General features: G+C 63.1%; 1 protein-coding gene across 7 annotated transcripts in view; it reads left to right on the top strand.

Annotated features, from left to right (window-relative positions):
* Positions 1 to 13,065, top strand: part of LLGL2 (LLGL scribble cell polarity complex component 2) — a 33,109-nt gene extending 20,044 nt beyond the window's left edge. For 3 of the 7 annotated variants that reach the window (XM_059048041.2, XM_067020898.1, XM_067020899.1), the window contains 24 exons: positions 241 to 338; positions 1,571 to 1,652; positions 1,946 to 2,061; positions 2,440 to 2,598; positions 4,366 to 4,528; positions 4,662 to 4,794; positions 5,109 to 5,163; positions 5,741 to 5,895; positions 7,143 to 7,360; positions 7,435 to 7,502; positions 7,651 to 7,804; positions 7,894 to 7,998; positions 8,374 to 8,666; positions 8,772 to 8,922; positions 9,277 to 9,427; positions 10,083 to 10,199; positions 10,314 to 10,480; positions 10,862 to 11,126; positions 11,373 to 11,526; positions 11,780 to 11,808; positions 12,033 to 12,080; positions 12,294 to 12,336; positions 12,466 to 12,527; positions 12,716 to 13,065. In XM_059048041.2, the coding sequence (XP_058904024.1) occupies positions 241 to 338; positions 1,571 to 1,652; positions 1,946 to 2,061; positions 2,440 to 2,598; positions 4,366 to 4,528; positions 4,662 to 4,794; positions 5,109 to 5,163; positions 5,741 to 5,895; positions 7,143 to 7,360; positions 7,435 to 7,502; positions 7,651 to 7,804; positions 7,894 to 7,998; positions 8,374 to 8,666; positions 8,772 to 8,922; positions 9,277 to 9,427; positions 10,083 to 10,199; positions 10,314 to 10,480; positions 10,862 to 11,126; positions 11,373 to 11,526; positions 11,780 to 11,808; positions 12,033 to 12,080; positions 12,294 to 12,336; positions 12,466 to 12,527; positions 12,716 to 12,726 (2,997 nt within the window). In that variant the 3' untranslated portion in view covers positions 12,727 to 13,065. The remainder of the gene's footprint in view (positions 1 to 240; positions 339 to 1,570; positions 1,653 to 1,945; positions 2,062 to 2,439; positions 2,599 to 4,365; positions 4,529 to 4,661; positions 4,795 to 5,108; positions 5,164 to 5,740; positions 5,896 to 7,142; positions 7,361 to 7,434; positions 7,503 to 7,650; positions 7,805 to 7,893; positions 7,999 to 8,373; positions 8,667 to 8,771; positions 8,923 to 9,276; positions 9,428 to 10,082; positions 10,200 to 10,313; positions 10,481 to 10,861; positions 11,127 to 11,372; positions 11,527 to 11,779; positions 11,809 to 12,032; positions 12,081 to 12,293; positions 12,337 to 12,465; positions 12,528 to 12,715) is intronic. The other 4 variants (XM_067020897.1, XM_059048040.2, XM_067020901.1 and 1 more) reach the window with 2 other exon arrangements.

Raw genomic sequence — 13,065 nt, 5'->3', positions numbered from 1 at the left:
TGAGCTCCCAGGGAGGACCATGTGGCCAAGGACCGCGCGCCGGACCGCGCGCCAGGAATGGACTGAGGGTGGGGCCCAGGTGTGTCTGGGTGAGGACCTGAACGAGACTGAATTCCTTCTTCCTGCTGGGGGTGGCTCTCTGCTGCGGCTCCTCCCTCCGGCACTGACCCCCTGCCCCCGGCCACGGAGGGGCAGAGGGGACGTGTCTACAGGCCCACGCCTGCCTGGTTCTCGTTGCAGACGGTGGAGCATGGCTTCCCGCACCAGCCCAGCGCCCTCGGCTACAGCCCCTCCCTGCGCATCCTGGCCATCGGCACCCGCTCCGGAGCCATCAAGCTGTATCCTTTCCGTTCTCCCAGCTGCCACCCAGGGGTGCCATGGAAGGGCCAGGGGCCTTGGCATTGGTGAGATTCAGGAAGGACTCCCCCACCTCTCCATAGAAAAGCAAGTTGCAGATGACCCCTCTTGTTCCCGGGACGTACCAAATACCCTCTTAGGAGTCAGCCCCGAATGCAGTAAGTGGAGGCCGGGGATGGGCCCCACCCCCAAAGGATCAGTAGACTGGACTCAGGGCTCTGTCCAAACCAGAGGAGCTGCGCTAAGGCAGCTGCTCTTCCAGATTCTACCCCCGACCCTGCACGCCCCCCGCGTACACGCACACACGCACGCACACACACACCGGAGAGGAGAGTGGACTCCTAGTTGGTGGGGACAGTCCTTCCCTGGCCTGAGGCTGGACGTGGTCCCGTGGGTCCATTTCAGAGGCAAGTCCACAGGTTCCAGGATGGGGAATCGCTGCTTGGGTCCTCTGGCCTAGGCTGGGCTACGAGTCTGGGAGTCCCACCCTTGAATCTGACCTGAGCCCCCAGGGTACGCCAGGGTGGGACCTAGGGGAATTGGGAGGTGGGGCACCACCCGTGGAGAGCCCAGCCGGCACCTCCTCCAGTAAAGCTGTAACTCCCTCCTCTGCTGCAGGGCAGGTGCGGGGAGCCCGGGGGTGCAAGTCAGCAGCACTAGGCTGCAGCGGGTGTGTACACAGGAGGGCAGAGGCCCAGCTTCCGCCGGCTCAGCCCTCCCTCAGCTGGTTAATCATTGCCAGGCCACGGCCATATCCTGGTTACATTCTCAGCACCAAGGCTCACGGCCATGGCCATGGCCATGGCTGCCGTAGGTGGGCCCACGAGTGCCCTGTGTGTCTTCTCACAGGTGCCACCATGTGGTAGCTGACAGTCTGTTGCAGTTCAGGTTATGGGTTTCGGTGAGGCGGGGGACAGGGTGACAGTGAACAGCCTAACGGTTGCCAAGATAATGCTTCACCCCTCCTGGCTGTGACAGCTGTCCCTGGTTGGCTGGCTTTACCCTCAGGGGTAGTTTACTGGCCCGGTGCCTTCAGGCCAGGCCCCCTGCTCTCTCCTCCCCACCCTAAACAACCCCCCACCTGGCTGCCTGGGGAGACGGCGAGCCCTTCTCTGCTGCTGGCCATTTACACTCCTTGCCACGTGGGCCCAGAGGGCAGGCCAAGGGGTGGTGTCGTGCCTTCTGGAGCTTTTCCTGAGCCTGCTACTCCTAGCTATGGTGCCCCAGGGGTGGAGTTCATGGGGCTGCACCGTGAGAACAATGCAGTAGTGCAGATCCGCTTCCTGCCTGGCCAGGTGAGGCCCCCCGCCCCCATGCCCTTCTTACTTCCACATCTTCCAGAAAGGACGTATGGAAAGGCAGGCATTTGGTGGCCCTGGGTTTGGTGCTGATGGGAGGACCCGGGACAAACCTGCCTTTCCACAGCTGTGATTCAGGGCCACCCTAACAGCAGCCAGGGGTCTCTTGGTTCTGGGGCTCTTTGAAATGACCCGCACAGGCTGGGCCGCCCCGGTGTGTAAAGGTCACGGTGAATGCTGTACCTCCCTGGTGGACGAGACAGCACGCTTTTGCCCCGTTTCCTGCCTAGTGCCAGCTGGTCACCCTGCTGGATGACAACAGCCTGCACCTCTGGTGCCTGAAGGTCAAAGGCGGGGTGTCAGAGCTGCAGGAGGATGAGAGTTTCACGCTCCGTGGTCCCCCAGGGTAAGAACTCGGTCTTCTTGCTCTCCTAACCAGCCTGACCCGTGCACCAACTCCAGGGTGCCCTGGGAGGAGCTGGCAGGGCTGCGGCCCGCCTCCCCCCATCCCCACACAGAGCCTACGTGGGAGGCGCCAAGGGATTTTTTTTCCTGCTTCTTAGCCCCAGCTCTCTGCCATCTGTCTCCTGTCTTGGCAGAAAAAAAAAACAGTATGTTTGTCGGGGCCTGAGTTGCTGGACCCCATCAAAGGACCTCACGGGCCTGCTTCCCCCCCCGCAGGCCTGGCCTTCCCTGGGGCCGCTGAGGGAGTCAGGGGATCCTATCTGTGGGTCCCCCCCTGGCTGGGCAGAGCCAGTTCACGGGCCATCATCCCCATCTGCAGGGCCGCTCCCAGCGCCACACAGATCACCGTGGTCCTGCCGCATTCCTCCTGCCAGCTGCTTTACCTGGGCACCGAGAGCGGCAGTGTGTTCGGGGTGCAGCTGCCGGCTTTCCGCGCGCTGGAGGACCGGACGATCAGCTCGGATGCCGTGCTGCAGCGGTGAGCCCCGGGCCTGGAGACCCGCGCGCCCTGAGGAACCTGTCCCCTCGAGTGGCCTTCTCCCTTCCATCCCGGTTATGCCTCAGGAGCTTATAATTTCTCTCCTGGGACATCTGCAGGGACAGGAGGGCAGACTCTCAGCTCTCCACCTGTCCCCCAAATTGAGAACCTCACCCCCAAAAAAGAGTTAGCATCCTAGCACTAAAAGGGGTCTTGGGAGTAACTTGTCACCTCACTTAAAAGGAAAACAAGGCTCAGAATGATCGTGCAACGACACCAACTCTCAGTCCAGCGTTCTTGGCACGGATACCACCTCTCTCGAAGCCCCGGGGCTCCACAGTGGGGCAGACGGGGCCCAAACCTCCCTGCATCAGCTGGGCAGCTTCTGCTGATGCTTGTGTTTTGGAGTCTCTGCCACATGTTCGTTTGCATGCAGGCTCCATGGCCCCCAGTCCCTGGCGGCCACAACCTGTAGGTTTCTTGAGATCGTTTCAGAATCTTCGCTCCTTAATGGTGGTGCCCGTGGGAGAGAGGGAGTCAGATCAGGTCTGGGTGTGGAGGGGGGCCGGGGCCCCAAACAGGAGGGGGCGGAGGAGTCCGGCAGGAGCTCACGGGAGCCAGGTTGATGGCCGTGGAGTGTTCTGCGGTGAAGAAGGGCAGGGAGGAGGCCGGGGTGCTGGGCTGTGGAGCTGCTTCCGGCCCGACCTTCCTAAGGGCTCTGGACCAGGCTTGTAACACTCATGGTCGTCAGGCTGGCCCCGGGTGATGGTCAAGCAGGGCTGGGCATTGCTGGGTTGGGAGGATTCCTGCTTGGGGCCGGGTCCCTCTGAGCACCGGGCTCGGTAGAGTCAGGGCAGTGTGCCCATGGTCAGAGCAGGACTGTCTGCAGGGTGGCAGGCACGGCTGGTGCTCAGCCGGGACGCCTGGCCTGTGGGCAGGATGGCGGAAGGACCTGCTCCTCACTGTGTGGCCGTACCAGTGCCCACCTTACCCGTGCCGGTGGGAGTCTAGTCGAGGAGGAGCTCCTGCTGGGCTTTCCCAGCCTGGGTGCCCTGGAAACCCCTCCTGTTGGTCCAAATCTGTGTTCTAAATGTAGAGGGTTTGGTTTGGGTTTGAGCGTAGAAATGCCCTTGGGATCCAGGCTGTTTCCATTTCCTACTCGCCCTCCTCGGTATTGGCTCTTGGTCCTGTGCCTGCCACCTCATGGTCTTCTGTTGGCTGTAGCACCTCCAAACTTCACATCAGCATTCCAGGCCCAGAAAAGGAGGAGGGGGTCAAGGCTCAAGGCCAGGCCAACTGATATAGAGAGTTTTGTTTTGTAGGTTTTAAAAACTTTTTTTTTTTTATGAAACACCAACACCTTACCGGAATGCACTGAGTTTGAATGTACAGTTTAATGGATTCTTGTTAAGTGAGCGTCTGTGTAGCCAACTCTGGGTAAACACAAAATTTTGCCAGCCCCCCAGGGTCCCCCACCTGCCCTTCTCTGTCACAGCTCCCTCCCTCCCCCAGAGGTAACCACCACATGGACTTTTCTGGAAATCACTTCCTTGCTTTTCCTTATAGTTGTGCCACCTGCGTTTGCATCCTTAGGGGGTTTTCTCTGTCGCTGCCCTGTTCTATGCGTTGCTTCTCTCTCCCCTTGATGATGTGTCCTGGCGGCCTGCTGCCCGCTGCTTCGGGGATGCCGGACGTGGCTGTGCCACGCTCTCAGCCACGCCCCATCGGTGGACGGTGACGTGGGCTCACGCTGCTCCCCTTGCCCAGGTTGCCAGAGGAGGTCCGCCACAGGCGGGCATTTGAGATGGTGGAGGCTCTGCAGGAACATCCCCGGGACCCCAACCAGATCCTCATGGGCTACAGCCGGGGCCTTGTCGTCATCTGGGACCTCCAGGGCAGCTGTGTTCTCTGTCATTTCCTCAGCAGCCAGGTAGGGGTGCTACGTGGTTCTCCCAGGCCCCACATAACACATCCAGCCCCCGTCTGAGGCGTGGGGTGCAGGCGATGGAACCGCACCCCTGATCCCAGCCTTTGCGCCCTCTCTCTCCTTTCCCACCGTGAAGCAACTGGAGAACGTCTGCTGGCAGCGGGACGGCCATCTAATTGTCAGCTGCCATTCTGACGGTAGCTACTGCCAGTGGCCCGTGTCCAGTGACACCCTGCAACCGGAGCCCCTGCGCAGCTGTGTGCCTTACGGTCAGTGCTCGCCCGCCACCTGGGCCCGCCTTCCAGTGCGCAAGGCGGTGTCCTCTCTGGCCCCAGTCGGTCTCTCCTGCTTTCGGGTGCAGGTGTCCAACTCATAGAAGCAAAACCTGGGGCCCAGAGATGGTGAAGGCTGTGTCCAAAGCCACACAGCGGGTTTTCTGACACCCACTGTGACTTTCTCTGGGAATTGCTCAGAGCGAGACCCCCGAGCCTAGATCTGCTCCGTGGGTATGCGGGAGCTGTGCTGCAGACCCACGGGCCCCTGAGAGCGGGAGGACCGTTCAAGGTATTTCCTTTCCTTTTAGGCCCTTTTCCTTGCAAAGCTATTACGAAAATCTTCTGGCTGACCACCAAGCAGGGGTAGGTATCAGTGCTCTGTCCTGTTCCCTTTCTAGAGCTTTCCTGGGGAGCTGGAAAGGCTGCCCAAACCTCTGCCTGGGGGAGATGGTGCCTAGTGAGGGTGCCGGGGAGGGGCGGGGGGCCATTCATACCTCTCTCTGACTAATTCCTGAAAACTCATTCCCATTCTTTCCCTTCCACCCTCCTGGAGAGATGACTCAGATCAGCAGGTTCCAAACTCTGTCTTGGGAGCAGACCTGTTTCTTCAGACAGAATCATACAGGGAGACATGATGTATAAGCAGAAAAGGGGGACAGAGGGCACTCCGGTTGAAACGGGAGTGGCGGCAGAGACTCAGAGCCTGCAGCCCGTGTGCTCCGTTGCTGGCTCCCAAGTTCTCCGGGGCTGTTGAGTTGGGAAGAGACGGGGGTCCGCCCCAGCCCCCCCTGGGGACCTTGAGTGAGCACTTGCACTGAGGCCAGCCCTCATCCCAGGCCCTGCTGCAGAGGCCAGTCACAGGGCCACCCCACGGCCGGCTCAGCCCCTGGCTTCTGGGGCGGCGTCAGCAGCCCGCCCCCCGCTCTTCTGTGCCTGCCAGGTTGTCCTTCACCATCTTCCAGGGCGGCATGCCGCGGGCCAGCTATGGAGACCGCCACTGCATCTCAGTGGTCCACAACGGCCAGCACACAGCCTTTGACTTCACCTCCCGTGTCATCGACTTCACTGTCCTCGTTGAGGCGAACCCCGAGGCCGGTAGGCGAGCGGGAGTGAGTGTGGAGGGCAGGCCACCAGGGCGGGTGGGGATCGGGCCCAGCCCCATCCATAAACACAGAGGAAGGGCCTGCAGGCGTTCCCAAAGCTGCCACCCCTGAGTCCCTAAGTCCCATTGCACCTCTTCTTTGTGTCCCCGAGGCTGCTCCTTTCCTTCCCTGCTGGCCTGTGGCTTGTCCTTTCTGGCCACACCTCCCATCCACCCCAAGCTCTCTTTGCCCTTCCCCAGCTCAGCTGGGACTTGGCCCAGAGGTGGACAGATCCGCACTGTTGGGCTTAACACCCACCCAGCTGAGGCAAAGGGCTCCTGGCCTGGACATGGTGAAGCCCTCCTTGTGGGGTGGGGCAGGTAGCAGTGTGTGCCAGCTGAGCTGGTCTCCTGGAACTCAGCCAGGCCAACAAAGCCCTGAGTCAGCTTTCTAAATTGGGTGACAGGCAAGACCAGAAAGGGCTGGTGTCGAAACCTAGAGAGGAGGACTGGCGGGAGATCTCCAGGAGGGCGGGCCTCCTCCCTAGATGACTCTGACCTGACAGGCCCAAGGCCTCCAGGTGAGGGAGGCAGGCCTGCTCAGGACACCCTGGGCTGTGTTCTCCCAGCCTTGCCAGTGGCCCTTTGGAGGGAGACTCTGAACCTGCTTTTCCTCCTTTCTCAGCCTCTTCTTCCCTCCTCACACCTGACAGCATGCTGGGAGCCAGGGCCAGATTTTGGTCAATTCTTTTAGATTTTCTACACTGATGAGGCAGTTCCCCTCTAGTCCTACTTTACCGAGAGTTTTTTTTTTTAATCATAAATGGATGTTGGGTTTTGTCAAATAGTTTTTCTGCATCTATCGCTATGATCATGTGATTTTTCTTTTTTTTTGGCCACACCACACGGCTTGTGGGATCTTAGTTCCCCTACCAGGAATTGAACCCAGACCCTTGGTGGTGAGAGCATGGAGTCCCAACCACTGGACCTCCAGGGAGTTCCCCATTTCTCTTTTTTAGCCTCTTGATGCAATGGGTTTCATTAATTGATTTTCGAAAGTTGACGCAGCCTTGCATACCTGGGATAAATCCTACTTAGTCGTGGCATGTAATTCTTTTTATGCATTGTTGGATTCGGAGCTTGCTTTTAAAATGTGGGTTCCCTGGCTCCAACCCTAGAGCCTCAGATTCTACAGGGCCAGGCTGGACAGACTGCTTCCCAGTGGCTCCTGCAGCCCCTGACCCTTGGCCTGTCCCCACAGCCTTTGATGACCCCTATGCCCTGGTAGTGCTGGCTGAGGAGGAGCTGGTCGTGATTGACCTGCAGACGGCTGGTTGGCCTCCGGTCCAGCCTCCCTACCTGGCCTCCCTGCACTGCTCCGCCATCACCTGCTCCCACCACGTCTCCAACATCCCCCTGAAGCTGTGGGAGCGCGTCATCGCTGCCGGCAGCCGGCAGAACACACACTTCTCCACCATGGTAGGTCTGGCCCCAGCCCCGCCCCAGCCCCGCCCCAGCCCAGAGCCAGGCTCGCCCATGAACTTCTCCTCCAGGAGTGGCCCATTAACGGTGGCACCAGCCTGGCCCCGGCCCCACCCCAGAGGGACCTGCTGCTCACAGGGTAGGTGACGTTGATCGTACTCGCCTGCCTAGTGGGACGTGTGGGGTGGGAGCAGAGCTCGGGCGGGGGTGGGGTGGGGTGCGTGCCAGTCCCGGGCACCTCTGGCCCGGCATCCTTCTCACGGGCGGCAGGCGGGCTGTGCCCACAGGCACGAGGACGGCACAGTGCGGTTCTGGGATGCCTCGGGCGTCTGCTTGCGGCTGCTCTACAAACTCAGCACGGTACGGGTGTTCCTCACCGACACAGACCCCAACGAGAGCCTCAGTGCGCAGGGTGAGGACGAGTGGCCCCCCCTCCGCAAGGTGAGGCCCGGAGCCTGGGAACCAGGGAGTGCGGGGACGGGCCAGGTCCAGCGCTTATGGCCCCTCACGGAGCTCTTCTCCCTTGTCAGGTGGGCTCCTTCGACCCCTACAGTGATGATCCTCGGCTGGGCATCCAGAAGATTTTCCTCTGCAAATACAGTGGCTACCTGGCTGTGGCCGGCACAGCAGGGCAGGTAGCAGGCCGGGCCGGGCGTGGGGAGCGGTGGGGAGGGCTGATCAGGTGACTTCGGGCAGCGTCCAGGCCCACGGGCTTCCTTCTCAGTATTGGGGGGCAGCAGGGCCAGGAACCAGCTTCCTGAGCGCCGCCCCCCTGGTGCGTCACCTGCCCCGTGGCTCTGACTTCTCCCAGTGAATAGAAGTTCCCTGACCCCATTAGAGGGAGGCCTTTCTCCTCTAGAAATCAGGATTAAGAGCCAGAGGTTGGGCACTTCTGACCCTTGGCCTTGGCGTGGATCTTGGGTCCTTTGCCGCCCCTGCCCTTAGGGTCCCCGAGGTCCTGCTGTCCCTTGGTGCCGGGGGTGGTTCAGCCCGTCTGCCGCCCCACCCAGGTGCTGGTGCTGGAGCTGAATGACGAGGAGGCGGAGCACGCCGTGGAGCAGGTGGAGGCCGACCTGCTGCAGGACCAGGAGGGCTACCGCTGGAAGGGGCACGAGCGGCTGTGTGCCCGCCCGGGGCCCGTGCACTTCGAGCCCGGCTTCCAGCCCTTTGTGCTGGTGCAGTGCCAGCCCCCGGCTGTGGTCACCTCCTTGGCCCTGCACTCCGAGTGGCGGCTCGTGGCCTTCGGCACCAGCCACGGCTTTGGCCTCTTTGACCACCAGCAGCGGCGGCAGGTCTTTGTCAAGTGAGCAGACCTCCCGGGGTGGCCGGGGCCCTCGCCTGGGATTGGCGCCTGGATTGGCAAGGTCCCTCAGGCCCCGGCCACGCTGATGGCCCGACGTCCCCCCAGGTGCACGCTGCACCCCAACGACCAGCTAGCCTTGGAGGGCCCGCTGTCCCGTGTGAAGTCCCTGAAGAAGTCCCTGCGCCAGTCCTTCCGCCGGATACGGCGCAGCCGGGTGTCCAGCAGGAAGCGGCGGCCTGCTGGCCCTCCGGGAGAGGTGAGGCCGAGGCTGGCCACGAGCCCGGGCAGAGCCCGGAGCAGCCAGCGGCAGGTCCCGCCCGCCCCTCCCTGCCCCGCCTGCTTTGGCCACAGACACGGGCTCTGGGCCACCCCCGACCCCCACCAACCCTGTGACCTCGGATCCGTCACACTGCTCCTCTGTGCCTCGGCTTCCCTAAGTGTGAAAGGCAGTCATTGTAATGCCTCAGGGTCGCGGCCTCGGTCAGGATCACCAGGGAGGTGGTGGCAGGGGCTGTGGCCAGTCTTCCCGGAAGGCTCGCTGTTGAGCAATCCGATGCCCCCGGGAAGGAAGGCCAGAGCCCACCCTCAGGCCTGGCCCGCTCCACTGCAGGCGCAGGAGGGGAGAAGCAGGGCGGAGAGGACCGGCCTGCAGAACGTGGAGCTGGCGCCCGTGCAGCGCAAGATCGAGGCCCGCTCGGCGGAGGACTCCTTCACGGGCTTTGTCCGGACCCTCTACTTCGCTGACACCTACCTGAGGGACAGTGAGTGGCCAGCTTGAGGTGGGGGCCCTCTGGCGTGAGGGTGTGTAGGAGGCTGCCGGCTGGTGCACCCCTGAGAGGGGCTTCCCCCGTGAGCAAGGGGAGACTGGAGCCCCCGCCTACCCCTTGCCCCCCCGTGCCTGGGTCTCCGAGTCTGATCGCCCTGGCTTCGTATCCAGGCTCCACCACTCTCTAGAAGGGTGACCTTGGACGTGTCACTTAGCCTTTCTGGGTCTCGCTTCTCCCGCTGTAAAATGGAGGGATAGCTTCCTCCTAGAGTGGCTGCGAGCGTTGGGACCTGCCGCGTGCCTGCTGGTACCCAGTAGGCCCTCTAGAAGCCCTCTGGCTGTTTCTCTTCTCCTGCCAGGGCAGGGGTGGGCCGAGGGCTGTCTGCTGCTGTATCTCGAGGGCCGAGCTGTCCCGGGTTTGGGGTCATCTGCGCGGGGCTCTTGGTTGTCAGCGAGCCTCCCCAGCCTTTCCCGTGCACACCCAGGAGGTAGGCAGGGCCCACCGCAGCTCCATTTTACAGCGGAAGGAATGGCGGTCTATGAAAGTTCTCTGACTTGACCTAGGAGTCCCACAGGTAGTGAGCCAGGCCTCCTGGCTCCCCCTGACCCCCAGAGCCAGGGGTTCGATGTAAACCTTTGCCTCCCGGCAGGCTTCCGCCACTGCCCCTCGCTGTGGGCTGGCACCAACGGAGGCACCGTCTACGCCTTCGCGCTGCGCGTGCCCCCCGCCGAGCGGAGGCTGGATGAGCCGGTGCGGGCGGAGCAGGGTGAGTGCCGGGCAGGGCAGGGGCCCTTGTCCGCCTCGGCTGGGAGCGGGGTGGTGTCTCCAGCCTTGTCCTCCGCCCAGCCAGCAGCCCCACCGCCTCCCTCCGTCCCTGCAGCCAAGGAGATCCAGCTGATGCACCGAGCGCCCGTGGTGGGCATCCTGGTGCTGGACGGACACAGTGTGCCCCTTCCCGAGCCCCTGGAAGTGGCCCACGACCTGTCAAAGAGCCCCGACATGCAGGGAAGCCACCAGCTGCTTGTCGTGTCGGAGGAGCAGTTCAAGGTGCCTTATGGGAGGAGGCGGGGTCCCCCGGGAATCCCCGGCACAAACGACAATGTATGGGACCCACTTAAAGTTGTGCTTGTAGTTGCTGTGTGAGGGCTGCGGAGGCACAGGAAAGAAGCGGGGTCTTGTTGGAGCCCCCGGGCCCCAGGGCCAGTGGTGGGGATACTGAAGCAGGACCTGTGTCTGGGGAAGGGACCGGAAACACAGACGGGGAAAGCAGAGGCCCCGGCGTCCTCACAGCCTGAGTGCAGCGGCCACCCGTCTGAGGGCCAGGCCCAGCGGCGGCCTCGCGCAGGGAAGCGGGAAGCGCTCGCTGGACCGGAAGGAGCTCTGCCAACGGGTCTGGCTGCGGGTGTGAGCGGCTGCCCTGTGCCCTAGGTGTTCACGCTGCCCAAGGTCAGTGCCAGGCTGAAGCTGAAGCTGACCGCCCTGGAGGGCTCGCGGGTGCGGCGGGTCGGCGCGGCCCACTTCGGGAGCTGTCGGGCCGAGCGCTACAGAGAGCATCACCTGGCTGTCCTCACCAACCTGGGTGACATCCAGGTGGTCTCGCTGCCCCTGCTCAAGCCCCAGGTGCGGTACAGCTGCATCCGCCGGGAGGACGTCAGCGGCATCGCCTCCTGCGTCTTCACCAAGCACGGCCAAGGTGTGCAGGCGGTGGGCGCGTCGGGACCTCTGCCCGCAGGGCCGCGTTTGGGGCTCCTGCTGTGCCGCGAGGCCTGCTGGGAAGGGCAGTCGGGGGTATTCGGGTCAAGGCCAGGCTCCTCAGGCAGAGAACTTTGGGAGGCTCTGGCCCCAACCCCCCCCCGCCCCGGGCGGGCAGCTCTGTTGGCAGCCACAAGGCCCGGCAGACTCTGGCTGGCCTCACCTGCCAGGCTTCTCCACCCCCCAGGTTTCTACCTGATCTCACCCTCCGAGTTTGAGCGCTTCTCCCTCTCCACCAAGTGGCTGGTTGAGCCCCGGTGCCTGGTGGATTCAGCAGGAACGAAGAACCACAGCCGTCTCTGCGACAGACCGGGCCCTGAGAAGGCCTCAGGCCGAGCCAGGTGGGTAAACGGGCAGGTGGCCTTTGCTCCAGCCCCTCCTCACCCCACCCTCCCTGGGGTGCCCCCTGGGGGCTGGTCAGAGTCCCCTTCCCCCGTGAACTCAGCCCACCCTCCCAGCTCTGCCTCCTTGCCCCCCTTTGTATGCCCCACCCTCCCATGCTAGCTGGTCAGTCGACCTCATTCTTCACGGGACCAGGGCTCTCCAGAACGGGGAGCCTAGTGGCCCCCGATCCTTACTGTGTCTTCTCCACAGGAACTCAGGGAGCCAGAGTGATGGAGAGGGTAAGACAGGTCTCTCTGGGGCCAGGGGCGTGGGGGGGCCGAGGCCTTGTGAGCACACCTGGGGAGGGAAGGGGATCCCCGGTGAGCAGGTGGTGGTCGGGCTGGGGGTCGAAACAGCTTCCCTTCCAGTCCTGGGCTCAGGCTTCAGCAACCCCGCCCCCAGAAGCAGGGAGCTGGGGCAGAGGAGGGCCCAAGGCTCACCTGGCCTGGCCTCTGCCTTCCAGAGAGGAGGTCGGGCCCCGTGATGGAGCACGCTCTGCTCAATGACGAGAGTGAGTCAGGGCAGGGGCTGGCGGGCGGGCTGGCGGGAGGGATGTGCGGGGTGGGGGGGGGGGGGAGCGTGCTTGGAAGGCCAGGGTGGGAACGAGGGCCGTTTTCCTGAAGGGGGGCAGGCCCGTTCACCCCATCAGTAGAAGGGGCAGAAAGGGGAGTGTCTGCTGGCCTCACCACGCCTCTGCTCCCCACCCCTGCCCCCTGCCCTGCAGGAGTCCTGAAGGAGGTCCAGAGCACGCTGGAGGGAGACCAAGGGTGAGTGTGGCTCCCAGGCTTGCAGGGCTGGGCCCCCGGTGCCGGGAGACTTTCCAGGAGCGCTCTGGGAATGAGGGTCCTTGTCTGCAGCCCCCGTGGACAGTGACGGCCCTGTCTTTGCCCACGCAGGAGCTGTGGTGATTGGCGTTCTCAGAGAGTGGCCGTGGGGTACGGCCTCAGCAATGGGGGAGGTAGGGGCTCTGGGTGCTGCTGCGCGGCGGGGTGGGGCACGCTCCTGGAGAGGGATAGGAGGGACAGGAGCCCCCGTCCCCGCTCCCCAAGGCCCTCAGGCCCGTCCCAGCCCTGACACACAAGCCCCACTTGCCCGAAAACCCCCGTGTCTGGGCTCAGGCGGGTGACTGAGGCCCCGTCCCGCCAGGGTGCTCCTGAGTTGCCGTGGCTCTGTCTCCTCTGCGCGATGAACACACACTACTGACGGCCCTTCCTGGGAGCACGGCCCCGCCTGGAGAGGCCCGTGCACTGGGCCGTGCAGGGGCTGGGGGCACCCGCAGTGCCCGCCCTGCCGCTGCTCCTGGCCTTGGGAGAGGAGGGACCCCAGGCCCCTGGGGCTCTCCCTCCTCGGGCCTTGACTCTCTCGGTCCTTTTGTCAATGTTGCACAGTTTTTAATCCCATTCTCCCCCCTTTTTGTAGCGGGCTGGGTTTTAAATTATAAATGTTAACTGCCTCCGGGTGAAAAAGGTTTTAATAAACACCTTATTACCTCTTCA

Source organism: Kogia breviceps, chromosome 19 (genome assembly GCF_026419965.1).
Source record: "Kogia breviceps isolate mKogBre1 chromosome 19, mKogBre1 haplotype 1, whole genome shotgun sequence".
NCBI classification, from domain to species: Eukaryota; Metazoa; Chordata; class Mammalia; order Artiodactyla; family Physeteridae; genus Kogia; species Kogia breviceps.
The sequence above is the reverse complement of the archived record's forward strand: the minus strand, read 5'-3'. Positions and strand labels throughout refer to the sequence as shown.